Here is a 27083-nt window from a genome sequence, read left to right on the forward strand (position 1 = left end):
AGTGCTGGATTATCATTGGCTCATCACATTTCTTTATTTCTGACTTGGGCCGGTATTAATAGAGTGTGAAGACTAATGCACAACTTCAGAGAGGAGTTTGTGCAGCTTTACAAGCTGGTCGTGTTTTGGTCTTTTGTGCACGTTTGCATCTAAACTGGGGCTGCCGGACACCCCTAGTGCCATGCTTCTGGTGTCTGTGGGGGAATAATACAAGTGTGCCTGACGGAGGCGGACAACTGTGCCCATGTAAATAATCATCTGGTTTCTCTGTAATATTCGGGTTCACTGTATCCATCTCACCTTACTACAATAAAGAACATAACAAAGGATGTTGACGTCTCCAAGTACTATCCCTATCCTTCGGGGTAACCTTTGTTCTTGCTTTCACAGGTTACTGCACCCTGCCCTTGAAATCTACCATAAAAGAACCCAACATAAAATTCTCAACTCCTATGCCTTCCACTATATTACTGCCATGTGATCAAGCAAGTCTCACTGCGGAGATGATTCCTGGTGCCCTCTACCCCACAGATTTCCCTCCCTTGCATTCTTCACATTACACTAAATGGCCTAGTTTCCATCTAAAGGAGGCTGAGGCATACAATCCACATCCTATACAAAACACATCAATAACCTAGATGAGAAAGGATGCTTGGCAATGGCATCCCGCAACACAAACCCCACGTTAGATAGCTCACCAAGTTGCCACATACTACCACGATATGCCACCCTATGGGTAGTACCACACGAGGAACAGTCGTACATATAGGAATGCTACTTTCTAAATGACATTTCTGAACCTTGAATAACATTGGTATTGACAATTAGAAGAAATTAGATATTTCAAGGTTATTTAGCAGGGATGAAAAAAACGTGGTCAGATAAGGCGTTGTCCGAGCATGCTCGTGCGCTAACCGAGTGACTTTGGTGTGCTCGAAAAATATATTTAAGCCCAGCACTGTTATTTAGTATCAGAAGGCTTTGGAAGGGGCACAGAGTAGGTCAGCAGTGCTATCGCTGTGACGGAATATTAAGAGGTCCTTTGCTCCAAGCTACGCCCCGGAGGCAGTAAATACTTGTATGTTGTAACACTGGAAAGTATAGAAAAATCAGCAAATACACAACACAGCAGAGCGCAGGGAAGCGCAGCACAGTCCTACTCCCATCCCACTGAGTGTGAAGCAGCTAACTATTGATGGGAAAACAGAACTAAATGGGGGCTGTGTTTTAGGTGAAAACAAGTGGTCTGCTTACAATAAATAATCAAAAAAATAAAGCGTGCATGCAATCAGTGCTGCCAAACAAATGGAGGCCCCATATATGCAAATGCAGATCTAGCAACATTTAATAAAGGATGCCTCATCCTAAACAGCACACAGGTACCCAATAAATACTGCACAGGCCAGCACAAATATACATCGCATGAGATCTACAAATAGGTTACAGCACATAATACATTAAAGGTGCGTGAAAGTGAATAACAACATTGGGCAATTAAGAAAAATACATTGAATTGCAAGTCTAAGGTGTTAAAGGGGTTTTAAAGTACAAATCTGCAGTTTATCTAGACTAAAGGCCCCGTCACACATAGCGAGATAGCTAGCGAGATCGCTGCTGAGTCACAAGTTTTGTGACGCAACAGCGATCTCAGTAGCGATCTCGCTATGTGTGACACGTAGCAGCGATCAGGCCCCTGCTGTGAGATCGCTGCTCGTGTCGGAATGGCCTGGGCCATTTTTTGATCGTTGAGGTCCCGCTGACATCGCTGAATCGGCGTGTGTGACGCCAATTCAGCGATGTCTTCGCTGGTAACCAGGGTAAACATCGGGTTACTAAGCGCAGGGCCGCGCTTAGTAACCCGATGTTTACCCTGGTTACCATCGTTAAAGTAAAAAAAACAAACGCTACATACTTACCTACCGCTGTCTGTCCCCGGCGCTCTGCTTCTCTGGTCTGGCTGTGAGCGGCGGGCAGCCGGAAAGCAGAGCGGTGACGTCACCGCTCTGCTTTCCGGCCGCTGTGCTCACAGCCAGAGCAGAGAAGCCCAGCGCCGGGGACAGATAGCGGTAGGTAAGTATGTAGCGTTTGTTTTTTTTTACTTTAACGATGGTAACCAGGGTAAACATCGGGTTACTAAGCGCGGCCCTGCGCTTAGTAACCCGATGTTTATCCTGGTTACCGGGGACCTCGGGATCGTTGGTCGCTGGAGAGCTGTCTGTGTGACAGCTCTCCAGCGACGCTGCAGCGATCCGGATCGTTGTCGGTATCGCTGCAGCGTCGCTAAAGTGTGACGGTACCTTTAGGCTGCCGTCACACTAGCAGTATTTGGTCAGTATTTTACATCAGTATCTGTAAGCCAAAACCAGGAGTGGGTGATAAATGCAGAAGTGGTGCATATGTTTCTATTATACTTTTCCTCTAATTGTTCCATTCCTGGTTTTGGTTTACAAATACTGATGTAAAATACTGACCAAATACTGATAGTGTGACGGCAGCCTTAGACTTAAAGGCCCCTTCACATTAAGCGACGCTGCAGCGATACCGACAACGATCCGGATCGCTGCAGCGTCGCTGTTTGGTCGCTGGAGAGCTGTCACACAGACCGCTCTCCAGCGACCAACGATGCCGGTAACCAGGGTAAACATCGGGTAACTAAGCGCAGGGCCGCGCTTAGTAACCCGATGTTTACCCTGGTTACCATCCTAAAAGTAAAAAAAAACAAACACTACATACTTACCTACAGCCGTCTGTCCTCCAGCGCTGTGCTCTGCTCTCCTCCTGTACTGTCTGTGAGCACAGCGGCCGGAAAGCAGAGCGGTGACGTCACCGCTCTGCTTTCCGGCTGACCGACGCTCACACAGACAGTACAGGAGGAGAGCAGAGCACAGCGCTGGAGGACAGACGGCTGTAGGTAAGTATGTAGTGTTTGTTTTTTTTTACTTTTAGGATGGTAACCAGGGTAAACATCGGGTTACTAAGCGCGGCCCTGCGCTTAGTTACCCGATGTTTACCCTGGTTACCAGTGAAGACATCGCTGGATCGGTGTCACACACGCCGATCCAGCGATGTCTCCAGGGAGTCCAGCGACGAAATAAAGTTCTGGACTTTGTTCAGCGACCAACGATCTCCCAGCAGGGGCCTGATCGTTGGTCGCTGTCACACATAACGATTTCATTAACGATATCGTTGCTACGTCACAAAAAGCAACGATATCGTTAACAATATTGTTATGTGTGAAGGTACCTTTATGATTCCTCACATTGCGCACTCTGCGCGCTGGTGCCGGCAGCGAGCGGTCATGTGACTAAGTATGCAGTTTGCATTCTCACAGCCACATTCCGACTAAACTGTATCCGACCTTGCTCAATACACTTGCATACAGCCTAATTGGCACATGACTGCATATATGCAAATCACCCCCCCCCCCCGCCTTTCCCGGCGTCAGAAAATCCTCACAGCTTGCAGTGTGCGGATTGTGAGGATTCACTAGTCTGCAGTTACACAGTAACTGCAGACTTGCAGTTTAAGACCGGACAACTCCTTTAAAGGGGCTGTATCAAGTTTGGAAGTTACCTCCTATGATAAATTCCGGATCCTTTGGTGCCGGACTGCTGGGACCCCCATCAATCCCAAGAATAAGGGCTCTGAAGGTGCAGGGTGTCAACATAGTTAATCACATAATTCCAATGCTACCTTAACCATCACATTTCAGTGCACCCTTACACTAGAGTAGGGCAAATCCCAAGAGCTAGACCGCTCCTGAAGATTTAAGGCTCATTCAGACGTCACTTTCTAATGTTTTTCACATATAGCACTCGTATTTGTGATAGTTCACGTTTGATTTTTTTTTCTGCACAAAAACATGGAGAATTGTTCATTAGTGATCAGCTTCTCTGACCATAATTGCCAATGAAAATCTATGGGTGAAAAAAAAAAAAAAAAAAAAAAATCAAACAGCACTCGGATGCCATCAGTGTAGTCTGATTTTCACAGAAGATTTAGAAAAAAAAAAAATGTAAAATTCAGATATAGTTTTTTCTCATACAAGAAAAATCGCTGATGTCTGAATAAAGCCCATACTGTTGAAGCGCAACTTTGGGTCATTTCCTAAGGAAGTCTTTATGGTCTTGGTAGCAAAAGATCTAAACTGGCTTCGTAGGCTACTTTCACACTAGCGTTGTTTGCTGTACGTCGCAATGCGTCGTTTTGGAGAAAAAAACGCATCCTGCAAATGTGCTTGCAGGATGCGTTTTTTTCTCCATAGACTTGCATTAGCGACGCAATGCGACGTATGGCCACACGTCGCATCCGTTCTGCAATGGATGCATCGTGTTTTGGCGGACCGTCGGCGCAAAAAACGTTGCATGTAACTTTTTTTGTGCGTCGTGTCCGCCATTTCCGACAGCGCATACACGGCAGGAACTCCGCCCCCTCCTCCCCAGACTATACAATGGGGCAGCGGATGCGTTGTAAAACTGCATCCGCTGCCCCCGTTGTTCATTTTTTTTTAAGTTTGCGTCGGTACGTCGGGCCGACGCTAGTATGAAAGTAAACTTAAAGCGGTTGTACCAAGTCTGGTAGTTATCCTCTCTCTATAGTGTACAACTCTGATCCATGAGAAAGTCATCGTCTGACAGGTCGGCCATTAGCTTATCTCCTGGAGAAACATGTTATCAGCAGTCCAAAATCAACCAGCACCCTAATACACATTAAGGCCGGCGTCACACTACCGTGTTTTACGGACGTAAGAGAGGTGCTGAAAATACGGATTGCATACGGTACAATGCTTATCTATGCCCCAGCTCCTATCAGCCGTATTTTACTGATCCGTATTATACGGTCTTCTACGGCCGTAGAAAATCGCAGCGTGCTGCGTTTGTCACCGTATTGCGCAAAAAATACGCCAATGAAAGTCTATGGGGGCCAGAAAAATACGGATTACACACGGACCAGCAGTGTGACTTGCGAGAAATACGCAGTGGTGTTAGAGAGAAAAGCCGGCAATTCAGTGCGGTGTACAGTAAAATCACACTGACAGCTTACAATAGAATAGGTAGAATAAATGTGTACACATAGAATAGGTATATATATATATATATATATATATATATATATATATATCTCATTGAGACACATATGTATATATATATTAATATTTCATCCAGCTAGATAGCTTAAAAGCCGGTAATTCAATTGCCGTGATGCGCCCTCTGCTGGTTGTCCTCATATGAACTCGAGCCTGGGAACTTTTCAGATTCTTTTCCTACGCTCGAGGGCCATCCAGCAGAGGGCGCATCACCGCGAATGAAGGTAACTACAGGTCATTGACCTACTTTACATTCATTAGCTGGGGTTTTACAGGCAGGAGCACAGCTGCATTATAGCAGAGCTCCTGCCTGTAAAAAAAAATTAACCCCTTCAGATGGATTTACATCGTGGGACGTGACAGATCATCGAAAGGTATGAGATATTGTTGTTTTTTTATTTTTCCTTTGTTACAGAGCGAGGGTCTTCAGGTGGATTACCAGGATAATAAAATATTCCAACAACCTGTGTTTTTATTTCATTAAAAGACTTTGTAATAATGTGTTTGTGTTTTTTTTAACCATATCAGACTATTGGATTAATAATGGATAGGTGTCATAATTGACGCTTCTCCATTATTAATCTGGCTTAATGTCACCTTACAATAGCAAGGCGACATTAACCCTTCATTACCCCATATCCCACTGCTACAAGGGAATGGGAAGAGAGTGGCCAAGTGCCAGAATAGGTGCATCTTCCAGATGTGCCTTTTCTGGGGTGGCTGGGGGCAGATGTTTTTAGCCAGGGGGGGGCCAATAACCATGGACCCTCTCCAGGCTATTAATATCTGCCCTCAGTCACTGGCTTTACTACTCTGGTGGCCATTTAACCCTTTAATTTAATTTAATAGCTAGAGCGCCCAAATTTTGCACATACACACTACTAACATTAGTAGTGTGGAATATGCAAAAAAAATGGGGATATGACATGGTTTACTGTATGTAAACCATGTCTCATATCATGTCGGGGTTTAGGAAGGAGATAGCAAAAGCCGGCAATTGAATTACCGGCTTTTAAGCTATCTAGCGCTGGATGAAATATTAATATATATACATATATGTGTCTCACTGACTATTATATATATATATTGTTATGATTTTTGGAGAACATGGATCCATTGTATGTGCGTATGTCGGTTTTGCAAGCCTGCGAGGAAATCACGCAGTACGGATGCCATACGGATTACATATGGAGGATGCCATACGCAAAATACGCTGACACACCCTGCCTACGGAGGAGATACGGACCACTATTTTGGGGACTTTTCTGCGTATTACGGCCGTAAATTACGGACCGTATTTTTATACGCTGAGTGTGACGCCGGCCTAAGACAGTCAACTAAACCTATTGATATTGGTGGGTTTAGCCGACAGTAGTCTAATGTGTGTGGAGGACATTAGACAATATGTATTGAGGACCTCAACTCTCCTCCGACACATCAGGTGAGATATAAACCAAACAAGAAAAGATATGCACACAATAGGGATCAACCTCAAAAAAATATACAAAGTTTATTATTTTCAATACAAAAACACTATATTAAGGTTTGCTCCCTCACCGAGTACTCTGTACTATTGTAGTCGCCGCATTTCTATGGGTGAGTTCTATTGATAATGTTGAATAGGTATAAGGAGAGACTGTGTGCACTTTCCCGCAGTCTCAGTGCTTTAGTAGACCTCTACGCATGCGCATATCCTCATCTTTATAGAGTGGTAATTGTAACACTAAAAACTATTGGGCTGATATTATATGTTCCTCTGTGTTTTTTTTATTTTTATTTACTTATTTATTTTTATTTTTTTTAGGGACCCTCTCTATGTGATGGCTTGTTCCCTTGCCACCACACTTCTATAGGTGATTTTCATTACCAAGAGTAATAGGAAGAGGCTGTATACATTGTTATGCGGTCCCAGTGCCTCAGTAAATATTTGCGCATGCGCATATCATCATACTGCATTGTTTCTCCATTCTCAATATGTCCACACTTACAGCCGCCGCATCTGCGCAAATTATTGTCACAGCGCAGGTGCGAGCCTGTGAACTCGCTGATCCGGAAGTAGTCCACTGTGTCACATACACCAGGGGTGTCAAACTGCATTCCTCGAGGGCTGCAAACAGGTCATGTTTTCAGGATTTCCTTGCATTGCAAAGGTGATAATTTAATCACCCTGCAGAGAATGATTCCAGCACCTTGTGCAATGCTAAGGAGATCTTGAAAACACGCATGGTTTGAGGCCCTCGAGGAATGCAGTTTGACACCCCTGACATACACCATGGAAGCTGGGTGCTGCTGCATGCCTGCAGGTGAGGATTGCTTGATTTGATTGTGTATGTGTATATAAAGCAGGGCGGGATGGTGCTGTTTGTATTTCCCCATATGAAGACGCTCTGAGAGCGTCGATACGCATAGGGCTTTGTTTTCTTTTCCCCCCCATGGTCAGCACTCTATTTTTGGTCGTTGTATCTTCATCTGACCATCTACGTGTATTAGGTGTCCGGACTATCAGGTTTGATAAGTGACCTCAGGTTTTCTTGGGATGTCTTTTTCCATTTTATGGACCTGACTCCTGTGCAGCATGTCTGGTAAATATGTTTATGTTAATGCCCCTATATTTAGGATATGAGTATTTCATCAGAGGGTTATTTTATATAACTGGCAGCAGACAGGCAGGGGGTTTGAGCGTTCCTTCTTATATACCTTAGTCTGGGCAGATTGTCTATTGTAAAGTGCTTTGTCAGTACACTCTTTACTTACCTGGGGGGGGAATGTGTGATTTTAAATGTTTTTAACAAGTATGTCTTGCCTTGCTGTGTTTTTGTATTGAAAATAATAAACTCTGTATATTTTTTGAGGTTGACCCCAATTGTGAGCATATCTTTTATATATATACACACATACTTGGTTGATCCCTAAATACTGTGTGGTGCCCGCTACCCTTTCTTTTTGAGATACGGTATGTCAGGTGAGATAACATATCTGATCTTGGACTGCCGACTCTTTTCCTCTAGTAGATATCCATCCTCTTTTATAGAACACAGGATCGCTCGTCCGGCTGAGCTCTCGTGTATAGGGCAGTCGGTAGGGAGGGGGATAGCTACTGGCTGAATGGTTGGCAGAACAATTGTTTGTCTGACAGTCACTTAAAGCTTAGGGTACCGTCACACAGTGGCACTTTTGTACAACGGTACGATTCGTGACGTTCCAGCGATAGCCATACGATATCGCGGTGTCTGACACGCAGCAGCGATCAGGGATCCTGCTGAGAATCGTACGTCGTAGCAGATCGTTTGGAACTTTCTTTCGTCGCTGGATCTCCCGCTGTCATCGCTAGATCGGTGTGTGTGACACCGATCTAGCAATGCGTTCGCTTGTAACCAGGGTAAACATTGGGTTACTAAGCGCAGGACTGCGCTTAGTAACCCGATGTTTACCCTGGATACCAGCGTAAAAAAAACCAAACAGTACATACTTACATTCCGTCAGGTCCCTTGCCGTCTGCTTCCCGCACTCACTGACTGCCGGCCGTAAAGTGAAAGCAGAGCACAGCGGTGACGTCACCGCTGTGCTTTCACTTTACGGCCGGCAGTCAGTGAGTGCGGGAAGCAGACGGCAAGAGACAGACACCGGAATGTAAGTATGTACTGTTTGTTTGTTTTTTTACGCTGGTAACCAGGGTAAACATCGGGTTACTAAGCGCGGTCCTGCGCTTAGTAACCCGATGTTTACCCTGGTTACCCGGGGACCTCGGCATCGTTGGTCGCTGGAGAGCTGTCTGTGTGACAGCTCTCCAGCGACCACACTACGACTTACCAACGATCACGGCCAGGTCGTATCGCTGGTCGTGATCGTAGGTAAATCGTATAGTGTGACGGTGCCCTTAGGTGGTACCTAACACCATCACCAGGTGACTTATTTTTTGTAAGCTTTTAGAATTTGCACTTTTATCACAAGTCTTTCTCAAAGTTGGCTACAATTGAAGATCAGTAGTGCCAAAGGTGGCATTGCCTATTGTTCATTCAGTTATGTTGGCCAAGTCTTGTTAATCAGTCTCTGAGTTGTCTGACTTGGATTACTAGCATCACCACAGCACACTGGTTCCATCAGTTTACCACAATAAAGATGCTAATCAACCAAGATCTATTGTTTGGATGTCTTTGAAATGCTGATTATCCGCATGAACATTATCTTATCACTGTTTTTTTCATGTTTGGAGAGAGCAGAAATTGAAGGTAGAGAGGGAGGGTAAAGAAGAAAACTATAGCCCTTGTAATACCTGGTTTTCCATCGGTGAATGCCAGTTCTCTGTCCCAGCCACCACAGGGGTCACTCTAGGTTTCTGCAATTCATTAGTATCTATTAGCTGCATCAAACTACTTGATGTTGTCCACATCATTTATACAATATATATTGCCATATAATCTCAGTCCCACTTATATTCCCATCTCTAGAGTAAATACACATCCAGATAATGTAGGGATAGAATAAGATATTCCACCCATCACATAACAAAAATAAAAATTAAAAATAAATAATATGTTCTGGGTCAGAATAATTTATAATTAAGATTCTCCTTGCAGATGTTAGAAAGTGTCTATTTCTAATACATCAGAAAACACCAAAATATCTCAGCTTTTCCCACAAATATCCTAAAGAAATACTTTCCACGCTGACCAACAATTACAGGCAGATCTCACTCAGACACACACTACTTGGAACACACAACATCCTCCCTTCCCAGGATCAGATGATGAAATGATGAACCAACACCCATCAGAATCCTTGTTTTTAAGTTCTCGAACAAAACCTGGGCGCATTACAGAGTTGGACGGCATGCCACCTGGTTGAGTTTCAGGAGCCGCACATGAGAAAGTGTGTGTTCTGGCGATGATTCAGTTTTGAAATCTGGCACTGATGTATAAGTTACCTTTCCAGCATCTTGTTACCATCCTGTGAAGGGATTTATCTGATTTGCTCCTGGAGGGGCCTGGACTAGGCTGCAAAGAGTAGGAGTGAAAGCGCTAACAAAAATAACACCCCCTACACCTTTTACTGGCAGTACCTTAACCCCCTCTAAGCCAGAAGCCAAAGAAAGGTACCACAACCTTTTAATCAAGTATCCCAAGACTGATTGACGTCTTTTGAAACTGACCAAAAAAAACGTCAATTTCAACAGACGCCACTAAAGAAAGATAATAGATTAGTGATGAGTGAACATGCTTGGATAAAGTATTATCGGAGCATACTCGGGCACAAACCGAGTGTCTTCGAATAAGTCCCCGCGGGTGTTCATCAGCCTCAACACATGCCGGGATTGTAGAACAAACAAGCTAAAAACTAAGTCATATCATAAACTATTATGAATATTATAAACAAAGACATGTAAAGATGGACTGGTTATAAAAAGTAAAAGAACCATATGCAAAAGACATAAACAGAGGGATCGAGTTATCAAACGTTCTGAAGGAAAAGTCCTCCTAGAGGGAAATGAGTTCCCAAACAGGAAGCAAGACATGCGGTCCAGGCCATTAGCTACTAGCCAACATCCTCTTCAAGAAAATGTAACTTGTGTGGAAGCAAGATGGGACTGCTCAAAAGAAAAATAAAAGAAGGTCTCAAAGGTTAATGTTCTAGTTAAATATTTGAGAAGAGAAATTAGCAGTATCATCCTTACGGTGAATCAGGAGCGGAGAACACAAAAGTACAGGCACCTGGACCAGGAGAACAACAGGACTACAGATGCTCAGCCAGCCACAGGCTAATAACCAGCTAAGCAGATAAGGCTCCAGATAAGAGACTAGCACTAGTGGGAGGGTGATTTTTGTTTCTTATTCCAGGCCAAGCCCTAAACAAGCAGAGTCAGGGAAAGCCTAGCTTAGGGGAGACTGTGGTCAAGTAAATATCTTTAGTCAGCCATCAGCAGGAGATGCTATCAAGGGTCCTTCATTAGCGGGATAACTGGAGCCAGTTACGCCACAAACTCAGATGTTAGAATTTGAAATATGGGATCAACAAAGAAAATGACCAACAAAATAACCAAATATGCATTAAGGTATAGATAACGATGGAGATTGTTCTAAACTGACCAGAAAGAACGATTCTCAGCTGAATTTATGATAAAACAAAATGTATATTGACACTGTATTAAAAGTTTTGAGCACAACATTGAACCCAATAGTGAAAAATGTCTCACCGAGGAGCATTTATAGGCCAAACCTATTAACTTTTTATATACACTATCCATAATATTCCCAAACTTATTAAAAAGCTTGCCCAGTGATAACTTATTGATTGGTGTGGGTCGCTGCGGTGGAATCCCCACCAAACGGCAGAATGAGACCTTTTTATCCCAGTTAATGAAGTAGCAATGAGTATGCTCAACTGCTGACCCATTCATTCTCTCAGGGATTGCGCATTGCTGCTTCATTCTACTGGGGATATATACATGCATCATTCTGCCGATCAGTGTGGGTTCCAGCGGTCGGACCCCTATCAAATCATTAAGTTTACACTTTTACAATTCTACACAAGCAGATTCCATGAAAAAAAAGGATTGGGCATGTTAGATGTAAAGAGGAATTATTCCTATAAATTGCAGGGAAATTAGCCACTGCCAGAGGCATATGTCATCAGCTTTCTCCTGTCTACCTTCTGAAATAAACATCTATGTTTATGGGGAAAACTATGGAGTGAGCTTTTGTGGAATTAAAGAGGACCCGTCACATATACATATATATCATTTAAACTAAATACTCAAATTGTCATTGTTGCACTGATTCTGTAATGATTTTACTATTATTACTGCATTATTACTCTGTGGCCCTCTATTCCAAAGTTACGCCCCTCACTAATAAAGATGCAAATTTTCCCTTTAGCCAATTGGGTGTATAGCGTAGAATAACCAAATACCCACAGAGACGTTCTTGGATATACACCCAAGTAGCTGAAGGGAAAAAGTCGTAGTTACTCACCGATAACGGTGTTTCTCGGAGCCCATGACAGCACTACGGAGAGAGGGGATCCGCCCTTCAGGGACAGGAAACCTACAGATAAAAGGGCGGTACCTCTCCCTCGCATCAGTTGGTTTACAGAGCATCGGAGGACCTCCAGGTTAGTTTACAACAGAGAAAAAATCATATTACAACATTTCTTAAAAGAGGAACCCCGTGCCTATACTCAAACTATATACAGTATATAAATTATATGTAATTAAAGGTGCTCACCGCACACGTGATGGGAGGGAATAAGCGAGTGCTGTCATGGGCTCCGAGAAACACCGTTATCGGTGAGTAACTACGACTTTCTCGGTCTCCCATGACAGCACTACGGAGAGAATTGCAGAGACTAAGCTTAGGGAGGGACCACCGCCTCGAGAACCCTTCGTCCGAAGGTTAAGTCAGACACAGAGGCTAGATTTAATCTATAGTGTCTAAAAAAGGTCGATGGTGATGACCAGGTGGCCGCTTTACAGATTTGCTCTATTGATACCTCTGACCTCTCAGCCCATGAGGTAGCTACTGCTCTTGTGGAATGTGCTCTTATACCATCTGGGATCTCATTCCCCGAGGATGAATATGCCAGGACTATCGCCTCCTTTATCCACCTCGCCAAAGTACCCTTGGATGCCCGGAATCCTTTTCTGGGACCCTGAAAACAGACAAACAGAGAGCCTTCCTTCCTATACTCTCTCGTGGAATCTAAATATTGGATTAGGCACCTTCTGACGTCTAGATTATGGAAGTTCTGCTCTTTCTCATTTTTTGGGTTTGGACAAAAGGATGGCAGGGAGACTTCTTGTGACCTATGGAATTTTGATGCCACTTTTGGCAAATAGGCCGGGTCGGGTCTAAGAGTGACTCTATCATCTAATATTTTGGTGAAGGGTGGATTAGAGGATAAGGCTTGAATGTCACTTATTCTGCGTGCGGATGTTAACGCTACCAAGAGAATGGTTTTAAGTGATAGAGTTTTAATGGAAATCATCTCTATGGGTTCGAATGGAGGACCCGTTAACGCCGAGAGGACTAAATTTAAGTCCCATGAGGGCACTTTCTGAGCGACTAATGGCTTTGATCTTGTCACCGCCTTAACAAATCTAATTATCCATGGGTTGGCCGCAATATTATGGTTATAGAGTGCTCCTAAAGCTGCTATTTGTACTTTAAGAGTACTAACCGACAACCCCTGTTCCAGACCTTTTTGTAGGAACTCCAGTATTTTAGGAATTGAGGGCCCATCTTGGACTTTTACTTTGGAGACGGACAGAAATTTTTTCCATGTTTTCCCATATATTCTAGTAGTGATGGGTTTTCTACTTTTTAATAACGTGGTAACTAAATTATCCGAGAAACCTCTTTCTTTTAATAGTCTCCGTTCAAAAACCAGGCTGTCAAATGTAAGTTCGATTCCTGTGGGTGGAAGATCGGCCCTTGATGTAGAAGGTCTGGTATATTCGGCAGGACCCATGGGTCCGAGACCGAAAGCATCCTCAGCCAGGAGAACCACGTCCTTTTTGGCCACAACGGGGCTATGAGGATCATTTTCGTTTTGTCCTCTCTGACTTTCCGAATGACTGCCGGGATCAGAATAGTTGGAGGAAAGGCATACGTTAATTTTTGGGTCCACGGAATCATAAAGGCATCTAGAGCCTGTGGATTCCCTACCGGGTTCAGTGAGCAGAATTTGTTCACTTTTTTGTTTTTGTGATTGGCGAATAGATCTATTGTCGGTGCTCCCCACATTTTTGTGATCTGATCGTAGATGGATTGGTTTAGAGACCATTCGCCTTGTTTTAACTGAGACCGACTCAGGTAATCTGCTCTCTCGTTGTTTGAACCCTGAATGTGTAGCGCAGAGAGGGATAGTAGATTTTCTTCCGCTAGGTTGAAAATTTTGGCTGAAGAACTCATGAGTGCCCGAGACCTTGTTCCTCCCTGGTGGTTTATATACGCTACAGTCACTTTGTTGTCCGAAAAGATTCGGACATGATGTCCCCGAATATGGGTCAGAAAAGAAAGAAGAGCTTGAAGTACTGCCCAAAGTTCTTTTTGGTTTGAGGATGCTGATAGTTCCTGGACTGACCAGGTTCCCTGAGCAACTCTGTCCCCCATGTGAGCCCCCCACCCTGTGGGACTCGCATCGGTTGTTATCACCCGGGATATTTGTGTCACCCAAGGAACTCCCTTTGATAAGTTTTGGGTTTCCCCCCACCAACGAAGGGAATGAATAACTGAGGAATTCAGGGTGATTTGACCTTCCAAGTTGTCCTTTAGTATTGACTGCCATTCGAGTACGTGCCACTGAAGTTCTCTTGTGTGGAACTGTGCGAAGGATATCGCTGGTAGGCATGAGGACAGAGAGCCTAGTAGCGACATTGCTCTCCTTAGAGTCATGGAAGGATGGTGAAAAGTTCGCGTTATCATAGCTAATATGCTGTCTTTTTTGGGGTTTGGAAGCCGACATTCTTGGACTCGGGAGTCTAATGTCAGACCTAGGAACTCCTGTACTTGACAGGGTTCCAACTTTGATTTTTTTAAGTTTATGAGCCACCCCAAGTCCGTCAAGATAGTCATTACCCGGTCCCTCTGTTCTTTGCAACTTTGGGCCGAGTTGCTTACGATGAGAAAGTCGTCTAGGTAAGGGACTATTAATATATTTTGTTCCCTTATGTGGGCCATCATTTCCGCTATTACCTTCGTGAATATTCGAGGGGCTATAGAGATTCCGAACGGAAGAGCTCTGTACTGAAAAAATCTTAATTGACCTTTTATGGAAACTGCCAATCTCAGGAATTTTTGAGACTGATTGTGGATGGGCACATGATAATATGCATCGGTTAGGTCTATCACGACCATGTAGCAATTCGGAAACAGGATTTTTATGGTGGACTTTATTGTTTCCATTTTGAATTTGTAATTTTTTACGTATTTGTTCAGGTTTTTTAGATTTATAATGGTCCGAAAGGACCCGTCGGGTTTTGGTACTAAAAAAAGAGGGGAGAAAAACCCTTCTCCTACTTCCTGAGGAGGGATTTCTTGAATTACAGATTTTTGCAGTAGGGAAATGATTTCTTTCTCTAAAGCTGCTTGTTCTGCCACGGAAGATCTTATTTTCGTTTCTATGTACTTCAGGGGAGGAAAAGAAATAAAATCTATTTTTAGACCGTACTGTATGATGTTTAGAATCCAGGTGTTGTTGGATATTTTCTCCCAAGCGGGAAGGAAAGATGTGAGTCTTCCCCCTACCGTAGGCACAATGTCATTTGGCGGGTTTTTTGTCACGAGAGGTGTTGCCAAAGAGGTAACCTCTATCCCTTCTCCTGCCTTCTTCCCATTTATTCTGCTCCATGGGGGGTCTGCGGTGGAAAAATCTCCGATTCCGAAAGGACTGCCTGAATGGGGCTGGGCCCAAATTTGGAAACCCTTTCTTTTTGTCTCCTGCTTTTTGGAGAATGTCATCCAGGGTCTCTCCAAACAGAAAATTTCCTTCACACGGAATAGAACATAGCTTAAGCTTTGTCTGGAGATCCCCAGGCCAGCTTTTGAGCCATAAGGTTCTTCTGGCTGCATTGGAGAGAGCAGCGGCCTTAGATGTTAACCGTACAGAGTCTGCCGAGGAGTCCGCCAGGAATGCTGCTGCTGCTCTGATTGCAGGGATAGAATCCAGTAATTTATTCCTGGGTAGCCCGTCTCTAATTTGACTCTCTAATTGATCGATCCATACCATCAGAGATCTGGAGGTGCAGGTAGCCGCAACAGTAGGCCTCAAGCTACCCCCAGCCGACTCCCATGCCCCTTTAAGAAATGTGTCTGCTTTTTTTATCTAAAGGGTCTCTGAGGGTACCCATGTCCTCGAACGGGAGCGCAAATTTTTTCGAGGCTTTTGCCACCGCTACATCCAACTTTGGTGCCTTATCCCAGGAAGTGGATGCGTCATCTTCGAAGGGATACTTTCTTTTAAGCGAGGGTACTGAAGAGTTTCTCCTATCAGGTTTTTCCCATTCTTTTTTAATTAGGGATTGGACATTGGGATTTAAAGGAAAGGTTTTCCATTTTTTTTGTCCCAAGCCACCAAACATAACATCTTGGGCTGTTTTGTCAGGTTTAGGCTCCTCCACCCCCATAGTAGCCCTAACAGCTCTTACTAAGGCATCCACTTCCTCGAGAGGAAAACAATATCGGCCTGAATCTTCCTCGGAGGAGGATAGGGAGGAGTCAGAGTCGTCCGAATCTGCGTCATCAGATGAGGATCGGACAGAGTGGGATTGTACTGTTTCCTTTACTTTATCTTTTCCTTTTTTGGAGGAAGATACAGCATTCTGAACCTCAGATCTAATAATATTTTTTAGCTCTGATGCAAAGTCGGGAGTCTCCTCACATAGCACACGCTGGATACAGGATTTACATAGCTTTTTGTCCCAGGCTACTGGTAAAGCTTTGTCACAGATGGGGCAGGATTTGTTTTTCCTTTTCTCCAGCTTCTTCTTTCCCTATTAAAGGGAACCTGTCACCTGAATTTGGCAGGACCAGTTTTGGGTCATATGGGCGGAGTTTTCGGGTGTTTGATTCACCCTTTCCTTACCTGCTGGCTGCATGCTGGCCACAATATTGGATTGAAGTTCATTCTCTGTCCTCCATAGTACACGTCTGCACAAGGTAAGATTACTTTGCGCAGGTGTGTACCACGGAGGACAGAGAATGAACTTCAATCCAATATTGCGGCCAGCATGCAGCCAGCAGGAAGGAAAGGGTGAATCAAACACCCGAAAACTCCGCCCATATGACCCAAAACCAGTCCCGCCAAATTCAGGTGACAGAGTCCCTTTAAGGGAGAAGAGGGAGCCCTATTATAATATATACATTCACGAAGATCACTCACCATTCGGACGTGCAGGCAGGTACCGGTTCTGGAGGGGGCCCTGGGTCTGGAATGGAAGGTTCCCGAGGAGGTGAACTAGTCTTCGCAGCAGACCTGCTGCGCTGTGTAGAACGGCTGCTAGACCCACTCCTAGCGCTCTTAGGGTCTGTCTTCTTGTGGTGCTGCTGCCTAGGCTGCAGCTCCTGTGGATCGCTGTCCTCCATGATTTACAGGGAGATGGTGCGACAACTGTGTGTGCACCATCTCCCTATTTGTATTTGGCGCCACCTCCGGCGTTCCCCCGCACTTCCGGTCCTGCGTCACGTCCAGGGAGAAGAGAAGCTACCGCGCATGCGCGCGGCGATGACCCGGAAGTCCTGCCGCATTTCCGGAGCGGCGGCCATCTTAGTACACCCGGAGCGTGCGCTTGTCGGCACAGAAGCTCCGGGTGATCCAGCGCCCCTTCCTCTCTCAGAGTCGGCGGCGTTCTCCCTCCGCTCACCCTGAAGAACCCCTCGGTTCCAGCGGTGGCGGCTTCGGGAGCCGGACAAGCCGCGGCAGGAGCCTCCTCGCTGCCGGTACTCGACCGCCCGGTCCCGGTCCATCGGTCTTCATACAGGTACCACCGGAAAGAGGTTCCCTGTTCAGGGACAGGAAACCAACTGATGCGAGGGAGAGGTACCGCCCTTTTATCTGTAGGTTTCCTGTCCCTGAAGGGCGGATCCCCTCTCTCCGTAGTGCTGTCATGGGAGACCGAGAAATTTATAGCTTTATTACCGGGGAAGGGGAATAACTTACTTTAAATTAAAGAATTCAGTGACCGATCTTCTGTATTTAACTAACAGCTATTCTTATGGGAACCTCCTCACATGAAGAAACGTTATTAACCTGCAGATATGCGGTTCATCTGCAGGTTAATACCATTCTGAACCTGCCCAGAGCCAGCACTTGGAACACCGCTGCTGGGAGGAAATCAACTTTATTCCTCCTTGTAGTGTTCGGGTTTCAGTCACCGGCACAAGGCGATTCAGTCACCGCTCTGTGTATAGAGAGCGGTAGCTGTAACTGTGCCCCCGGCACGGACTGACAGCAGCTCAGCATAAGAGCCTGCTGTCAGTCAGTGCCAGGATTTCAGTTACAGCCGCCGCTCTTTAAACACAGAATGGTGACTGAACCCACACCGGGAGGAAAAAAGTTAATTTTCTCCTGGCAGTGGTGCTCTAAGTGCCAGCGCCAGGCAGGTTCGCTTTAATACTACCATCAAAAAACTTTTCTTACTATCCTAATGTAGGTTAAATAGTAGTGATGAGCGAATATAATCGTTACTTGAGATTTTCCGAGCACGCTCGGGTGTCCTCCGAGTATTTTTTAGTGCTCGGAGATTTAGTTTTTATTGCTGCAGCTGAATGATTTACATCTGTTAGCAGCATAAGTACATGTGGGGGTTGCCTGGTTGCTAGGGAATCCCCACATGTACTTATGCTGCTAACAGATGTAAATCATTCGGCTGCGGCAAGAAAAACTAAATCTCCGAGCACTAAAAAATACTCGGAGGACCCCCGAGCGTGCTCGAGAAATCTCGAGTAACGAGTATATTCGCTCATCACTATTAAATAGACCTGTGCAGACAAAATCCACGTCTTGTAATACTCTAGTCCTATAGATTTTAGATATTCAGTAAGGAAATCTATATAGAGACCTTACCAATGTGCTAATCAGAAAAATGATATATAGCTATAACTATAAATATAACTTTTGGGATTAAAAGATTAAATAAATCCAGTGTTTTTCTAATCTATACGAATACTGAACTACAAGCCAATAGAACTACTAGGAGTTGTGATTTTCCAATAATACTAGTTTCCTTCTTATTAAACATGTCATTTTTTAGACATTTGTACGTGCCCTTTTATATCTTACATCCCCAAAAATTTTTTGCAACATGCATTTTGTTTGCTGGCTTAAAGTCCGTCCCTGCTCATAGCACCTGTAGTAGGAGCATCTCAGGCATAAACTTACGGTAATTTACTTAACAAAAGAGGCTCCTAATTCATTGCATCATTAGCCTTGGCAACGAGCGGAGCAGGTAAATCCACCAGGCGCTCTGTTTCAGCTGCTCTGTTTGCTATGGAAACCAAAAGGTTCCTAAACGTTACCATGTGGTTAACAGCAGCTTGGAGAGGATGCTGCCTAGTGCCCTGTCTACAGCTAATCTTGCAAGATGGTTTCAGACAGGGTGGACATCTGTTCCTGACGCAGATCCAGTAAGTTGTCTCCATCTTAAAATGTGAGATGAGCATCACCTTGTTCACAAGCAGACACCCGTTCAATCATCATGCCCTTACCCTGATGGTGTGAGGTTTTATTCTATGTGTATACAATGTTTCAACATATACTTAACATCTACTTTCAATGAATTCAATAGACTTTTCAAAAAGCGCAAACAAAAGCAGCAGGAAAAGTAAAAAGACGTTCGCCTCTTCAAAACTTGATCTCATATGCCAAAGAGTAACACTGCCTGTGGGGGGCTTGAATAGATCGACTCCACCCCTATCAGCTGCAAGGCCATGATAGTCTGCAGGTGAGTCCTGGAAATACCTGGTTGCAGAAATGGACTGAGGCTTTTGGGCTCTCACAGCTTCTCTTGTTTGAATCACACTGAGCAAACAGTCTCCACCCGTAACCCACTGCTTTTGTCTGAAGCACCTTTTCACTGAAATCTACCTTTGTTTAATGCAGAATTGCTAACAGGCTCCAGTGAAAACAATCTACTCTGGAATGTTTCTAAACTGCCAATGAAAATACGTTTTCTTATGGATTGTAAGCTCACAAAGCAAAATCCGCCTTCTCCATACGTGATCCTTGCTAAACGGAGTCAGAGCACATCTTAAAGCCTAATAATGGGTACGTGCACACGTTGCGCATTTGCTAGGGATTTTGATGTGGAATGTTCTGCAACTGTCCCAGCCACGTGAACCATCCCTGATCAAATGATGAATGACTCTCAGTCGTGAAAAAATTCTGCAACAAAATCTGCGGCGTGAGAATTCGCCCTAATGGAGATATAGCAATAGGTACGAGAAACAGGTCCATGAGGCAACGCAACTGAAAATTGCCATTACCAAAACTGTGGAGCTCTCCAGAATTGTCAGTTGTTAATCCCCAATTACATCACATCTGCTGCTGCCCCCCTTCCATCCCTTATCCCTCCACATCAGATTATTAGCGTTGATAAAGCCATAACCAATTAGCCTGAATCTTAAGAAGCCAAGTTTACCTCCTCGTCGCCTTAGGTTCATCCCAGGTTATTAATGGAATAGATTATAACAAATATATATTTGCTCTAATTGGTGCCAACACATTGACAATTATCGACACAATAGATAATCATACTGTTAGGAATATGATGCATAGAGTCATATTTATAGGAAAGGAAGCATGCAGAGGTCACCTTCATGTAACCTTTAAGAACTGTTATCCAGAACAGGACATCTTACACTTCATCCTACATGAATGAAGTTTCACAAGTAAATGTGGCAATCAATCATTCTCAGAAATCATCATTTTCCCTATATTGCTACAAAATAAAAGCAATCATCATTTTCCCTTGAAACTAGGATGCTTAGCCCAACTTCCTATGTCCATGAAAATGTAATGTGCTACTCCCAACGGTGGCGCATATGGATTTGTGGACCCACTGTGCCACAGGGCCAGGCCTGCCTGGGAAGGGATGCAGCTAAGAAGATACCGGGTGTTCACTGGAGATCCTCATGGAGGACATAGACTGGGCTGCAGGTAGCCCTCTGTTCCACTCCTAGGCAGATTCCGGTACTGCAGCTGCTGACCCCAGAGGTCAGGTTCGCTGACACTGATTAGGGTTATTGACTGGCCACACAAGGACCAGAGAACAATGCTCGGTCACTGGCCATACTGGGACCAGGGGACTTTGGGAACAGGACACTGGCTGCACCAGGACCAAGGGACTTCGGATTCAGGACTGGCCGCAACAGGAACAGGGGACAATATTCAGACCCTGGCCGCACCAGGACCAGGGATTTGGGTTCAGGACACTCGCCGTATTGGGACCAGGGGGCCTCACAACTGCTCTGGTAGAACAACCAACTACCTAATGGCTAAACTCGTTGCTTGGCAACTCTCTAAGGGAGAGGGAGTCTTTATACAGGATGACTACAAGCATTTGGCTGGGAGCCATCTTGCAGGTGTACTAATTATTCTAAAGTCCTCTCAGCAATAAGCGGAGGGCATTTACTATATGAGCACGCTGCCCCTTTAAGAGCAGGGGAGCGCTGTTGGGAACTGTGGTGTGCACACCAAGAGGAGGCAGATGCACGCTGGGGAACCATGCTGTGGGGTCAGGGCGGTGAGTAAGCCGACATCCCTGCATGAAGGAAGAAGGGAACACCATGCAGGGGCGCTGGCCACTGTGCTACATAATGAATACGAGCTGTATAACCTATTGGGTTACATATACTGTATATTGTAATGGAACTTTGTAACAAGCTCTTCATTAAAGACCATCAGATGTACTGACGCGACATTCAGTATGGACCTCACTATTCCAGAATGTGTTCTATATTTGCACTTATTCCATTTTCCAACATCTTTCCCAGTCGAACAGGACAAAAAAAAAACTGTTCCAAAACGTCTGTAACAGAACAGAAACTAAAATGATCTAAGATGAGGTTACAGAAGACATTTCATGAAAACTATTCACCACTCACCTCCAAGGTACATCCTTTACCTGCTTGCAGATAACAGGATAAGGGAAATGTCCCACCCTTAACAACATGTTAGAACAATGATTCATTTGACTTTTTTGTCTCTAGACTGCCAGGTAATAAACCTGGTGGGCAAAGTCTTCATTTCAGCAATCTGCAAGTACAGAATGTGTGATGGTGCTTAACTCCCGCAATGCTGGTTTAGGTCTCCCATACAAGGACCATGTAGACCATACAAGTACCACCACTGGAAGCTAACATCTGAGATGATTAGTCCATGTCCACTGAATTAGCATCCTAACAGAAAACTTGGCCTTGTCCACCATCACAGCATCTTTAAGCCACTACTGCAATGCCTAAATCTTGTTAAAACACACATGATTATGGAAATGTTACTGAGAGTCCTCAGGAGAGGACATGGGTGATGAAAAGCGGTGATCACAAGAGAGATATTTCTCTAGGTTCCTATCAGCAATGCCATTGAATGGCTGCTTCCAGGGGAGAATAGATAGCTCTTCACTGTACAGTAAATGAAGATAAGATAGACTTTGTTCTTATTTTACTTGATCAGCTATTGTGATGCTACTAGAGTAAAACCTAATAAATGCACAATTACTATGTATGGTACTAGGATGTCTGGTGCCCCACATACATTTTCACCACCACCCATACCATATGTCAGCACATCATTCTATAAAACCAGTATGGTTATTCACCTATGGACACAAGTCAATTCATATTTAACAAACTAAAGACTTTTGCAACAAAAAAAAAATGCATCTTGGCTTTTCCAAAGATACGAGGGTTAATTTTAGCTCCCTTCTGTTTAGCTGCTTAGCAACACTTATCCTATGACCTTCAGAGCACCACCTTCTTTTAAAAGGGATAATGAATACCAACATCTAAAAGTACTTTAACTTGCCTTTTTTTAAAGTTCCTTTTTTTCCAGGATCTGAACCCTTAATTTTGCTTGGATGTGGCCAATTCATGATAAAAATAAAAAATCAGCAAAGTTAAGTGAGAAGTTTATGGACCTGACCTGAGTAGGGCTACACTGACATATTGGACTCCTAGTCACTACTAGTTGACTTCTTTCAGTAAAATTGTCACAATTGTGCAGAACTGAGTCAGTGCAGAAAGTACAACACATGCAGGTTAATCTGAGAACATGGAAGCATCCTCTACACGCCCAGAATGCCTTCAACAAATGAAAAAACAACAAACAAAAAAAGAAACGTATTCACTGCAGGGAAACAGTTTAGAAACTCAAAAGAAATCCATAGCCGAACAGGCACCAGCTAAGACAATGGGACGGGCCAAGACTTATTTTACATATGTAGGCAGCCTTGGACTATCATGTAAATAGTTGTAGAAAACCATCTTGTGAGTTTTATTAGGAACTAGAACAAGGGAAGCTTCTCCTTACCCTGGATCCATTTACCAAAAGCAGATGCAACAGGTACTAGCTAAACACATGCAGCAAATGGGATCTGGCAAACGAAGGGTTACATGCAAACTGCAGACCATCTGACTGTAACTTGCACACACACATGCAAAGATAGTAGGTTGCACAACTACAATGTAATCCAGACTGATGAGATGAGTGCAACTCAAGCACAAAAATCTACAAGGGAGGAGTATCTGCCCCCTGCAAGGGATGTTAGCAAGGTGAGTAGTCCTGGAGACATGATGGATGTGCTTCTCTTCACTGACAGCAAACGACTAACTTAGTCGTGGCACATACTATTCCACCAGAGACATTGTACATGTCTGTGGATATGAACACTTTGTGCAACTGAGGGCATTTATAAAATGGCTCTAGACAAAAAAAAGTGTAAAACTGGATAGACCAGGTGGAAGTTTACTGCTACCAAACAAAAAAAAAAAAGAGATTGGCACAAAGACTTTAGTAGACAGACCTGGCCTGCGTGTACGGGATGGAGCGGACCCGGCCTACGTGTAGGGGATGGAGCGGACCCGGCCTACGTGTAGGGGATGGAGCGGACCCGGCCTACGCGTAGGGGATGGAGCGGACCCGGCCTACGCGTAGGGGATGGAGCGGACCAGGCCTGCGCGTACGGGATGGGCAGACCTGGCCTGCGCGTACGGGATGGAGCGGACCTGGCCTGCGCGTAGGGGATGGAGTGGACCCGACCAACGTGTAGGGCAGGGCTCCCCAACCTGTAGCTCGGGAGCCACATGTGGCTTGCGGCCCCATGAATTGTGGCTCGGGGCTGTCTGCCAGCTTGATGCATTAGGTCCAGGTCTAGCAAACAGGTATGAAGACCACATCTCAAAATGGTGAATTCTGTGAGTAGCACCGCACAGAATTGCAGATATGGATGTACATTTACTGGTCTTAGGGGTTTAGAGATGTTTTAGGTATGGTACGCTGGAGGTTTGTACAACCTGTTAGAGGAGGTGCTCAAAGCTGGATGTCACAGTGTGTTGGTAGAATACTGAATGGGGGTATTGTGGGAACCCCTGGATCTCAGTGTACTGCTCTGGAGTGATTTCTGTGGAAAATCTTTGGTTATCATTATGCCTGTAATGGGGGCTTTGGTTGACACTACTTTGAAGGGGGTGGGAGCTGGATGTGGCTCGCCACCCTCTCTCTAAGCTGAATGTGGCTCTCAAGGTCAGAAAGGTTGGGGACCACTGGTGTAGGGGATGGAGCGGACCCGTCCTGCGTGTAGGGGATGGAGCGGACCCGGCCTGCGCGTACGGGATGGAGCGGACCCGGCCTGCGCGTACGGGATGGAGCGGACCCGGCCTACGCGTAGGTGTAGGGGATGAACCGGACACAGTCTGTGTGGAGGGGATGGATACATTTGGTGCTGGATGTTTACAACTTTTATAACATACAAAAATCTATAAACACCCAACAAACTCACAAACAAAGTTACACACGATGTGTGATGCTAAATCCTTACATGCCACACACAAAGACGGAGGAAGAAGAGCCTGGCATGAGCCAGGCCAGCCATCCAGGGGTTAATCCGAGTGAGGAGAGTGAGTACCCTCCATCAGATACACTGCCCTCCCCTAAGTTAGTGCCGGCTATGTATGTTGGTGCTGCTGTGCTGGCTCTTAAGCCGTGTAGAATTTCGTAATGGAATGTGAACTGCTCATCCGGATCTGGGCTCCTTCTATCTCCTAACCAGTAAGGAGCAGGGGAGGACAGATCTGCTGAGACAGGAGAAACGCTGCTCTCCTCCTCCTCCTCTAACTCATCAAGGATGCCGAACTGTGGGGCAGAGAGTGCGCAGGCATCGCTGTCTGGCACCATACCCACAGTGTGCACCCAGTATACACAGTGTGCACCCAGTCCACCCAGTACACACACGCACAGTGTGACACCATCTCAAGGACGTTCGCTGGCAGTGCACGAGGAGGAAGAGGAAACACAAGAACCTCTGACAACTTTTACACTTATTAGCACATTGTAGAACCAGTTTGCGCCTTGCCGTAAGCTCCCGGGCGTCCATCCCCATCATCTCCGGAGAGGGCCCGGCCCGGGGATAACACCCCGCCGCCTCTTAGCAACCGTACGGTCGCAGTCTCCTCAGAGCCTCGGCGGGGACGCACGAGCCCAAACTAAAACTTTACTAACTTTCCTAAAACTTGTCCGCACCTTTCCCGGCTGGCTGAGCTCGGGGCAGGGATGAGTGGCGCAGCGAGGAGCATCCAGTGATGGCTGCTGGAGGAGGAGTATGGAGGTGAGAAAGTTAACAGGAGACGTCTTCTATATGGCAGCACCACATCCCCCCAGCTGTACTTTGATGCCAGGCTCCTTCCTGTACTCTCATGATGACGATCACCGCTACGTGTGATTCCTCCCCGATCCACACTCCATGCCCAGCACACGGAACAGATGCTATGTAACACTGGGGGCCATTACTACAGGAGGCTATGCCATGGCTGGAAAGTTAGTCAAGGCCACCGAGCTGCCCCCTCCTCTCACACAGGCAGGCGAAAGATACATGGAGGATGCAGCAAACACACACAAGGACAGGGAGGGGAGAGACAGACTTCCCCATCTCTGCCCAGTCTCCAAGATGCCAGCACAACTTTCGGAAAACTTTCTCAGGACTCACCTCACCAGGGCTGTCTTCATCTCATACGCTGGATGCCATGGGGGTCACTCACAAGATACAAAATAATTAAAAAAGGAAGGAGAAAGACAAGTTGTCTGGTGCTGGGAAAGTTTGGTAGTCCTTGCTAGGAGAAGCCCCAGAGCAGAGCACCATCCAGGACCTAGTTAAAAATAAACTTTGCTCTAGGAGGAGATGATCTGGCCGGATTCCTGAGCTCAGCCAGTTTAATATGGATGAGCATCAGGTCCTGCAGGCAAAATGCTGCTCTTGGTGCTGCTGCTGTTGCTGCTCAAAGCTGGTTGGTAGAAAGACTTTAACAAGGAAGGGGAAGGAGAGTCAGAAGGGCGGAGAGACAGAGGAGAGAGGAGGAGATGGGGGAGGGGAGGGGAAAAAAGCAACATCATCTCCTCGAACATTGGGTCACACAACTTCTAAAAAGTTTTTTTTTTCTTTTAACTTTGCCCTTGTTCGTTAGATCCTGATATGGGGCATTAATAAGATGCCCATCGTCTTACCTGTGGATTGCTAAGCTGGGTACATTGGCATCCATGATAGAAACACATAGGTAGAAGACAGTCCCTGGCAGGACATGGATATGTGAGCAGCTGTCATTGATCCTTTCTGTGTAAAATGTCACCACTACAAAGGTCATATTGGACTGACACAAAGCCAGTGACACGGGACGATGCCCACGGTGCTGCTGTCACTCAGCTGCCAGCTATGGAGGTGCCCCGGGCAGGTGAGGTACAGGAGGGCGGAGAGCCTGCAGCACCGCGGGAGGGGACAGAATACTGGGTGGATGTGCAAAGTTCACAGCAGGGCTCATGTTATCTCTCCTTCCTCCACACTTGCTCCTCCACAGCAGCCAGTGGCTAATAGAGCAGCAGCTGACCTCTATGAAGGATGGTGGAGGGAGGAACCTGGGGAGGCAGGTAGAGCAGGTTAGCAGCTCCCTGCTTCCCCCCACAGGAGCCCTCACACCCTCCCTCCCTGATAAAGAAGCCATCACGTGTTCCATCTCCTGGGGACATGTTACTGAGCTGCCTGCTTCTCCCAGCTCACTGTTGCTACAAAGTAGCATCCTGGCCCAGCTCCTGCTGGAGATGCCTGGGACAGGCCCCTTCTGAAGTTTCCATAAGTATTTCTAGTGCTCCTTCCAAGAGATGGAGCACACCTGCCTCACTGCAGGGGCACAAATTGCTCCCAGGTGCCTCATTACACGGTACAGAAGGTTATCCCATAAGTTTACACTGCATGGCACACTTTCACTGACTGAGCATCCAGCACAGGAGACCACAGCCAAGCCGT

General features: G+C 45.5%; 1 protein-coding gene across 4 annotated transcripts in view; it reads right to left on the reverse strand.

Moving 5' to 3' along the window:
- RREB1 (ras responsive element binding protein 1) overlaps nt 1-26528 on the reverse strand; it is a 93550-nt gene extending 67022 nt beyond the window's left edge. For 2 of the 4 annotated variants that reach the window (XM_069730702.1, XM_069730699.1), the window contains exon 1: nt 26291-26528. In XM_069730702.1, coding sequence (XP_069586803.1) covers nt 26291-26338 — 48 coding nt within the window. In that variant the 5' untranslated portion in view covers nt 26339-26528. Of the gene's footprint in view, nt 1-9359; nt 9423-25775; nt 26077-26290 lie in introns of those variants that run through there. The other 2 variants (XM_069730700.1, XM_069730701.1) reach the window with 2 other exon arrangements.
- Nucleotides 26529-27083: the final 555 nt, after the last annotated feature.

Source organism: Ranitomeya imitator, chromosome 6, assembly GCF_032444005.1.
Source record: "Ranitomeya imitator isolate aRanImi1 chromosome 6, aRanImi1.pri, whole genome shotgun sequence".
Taxonomy (NCBI): domain Eukaryota; kingdom Metazoa; phylum Chordata; class Amphibia; order Anura; family Dendrobatidae; genus Ranitomeya; species Ranitomeya imitator.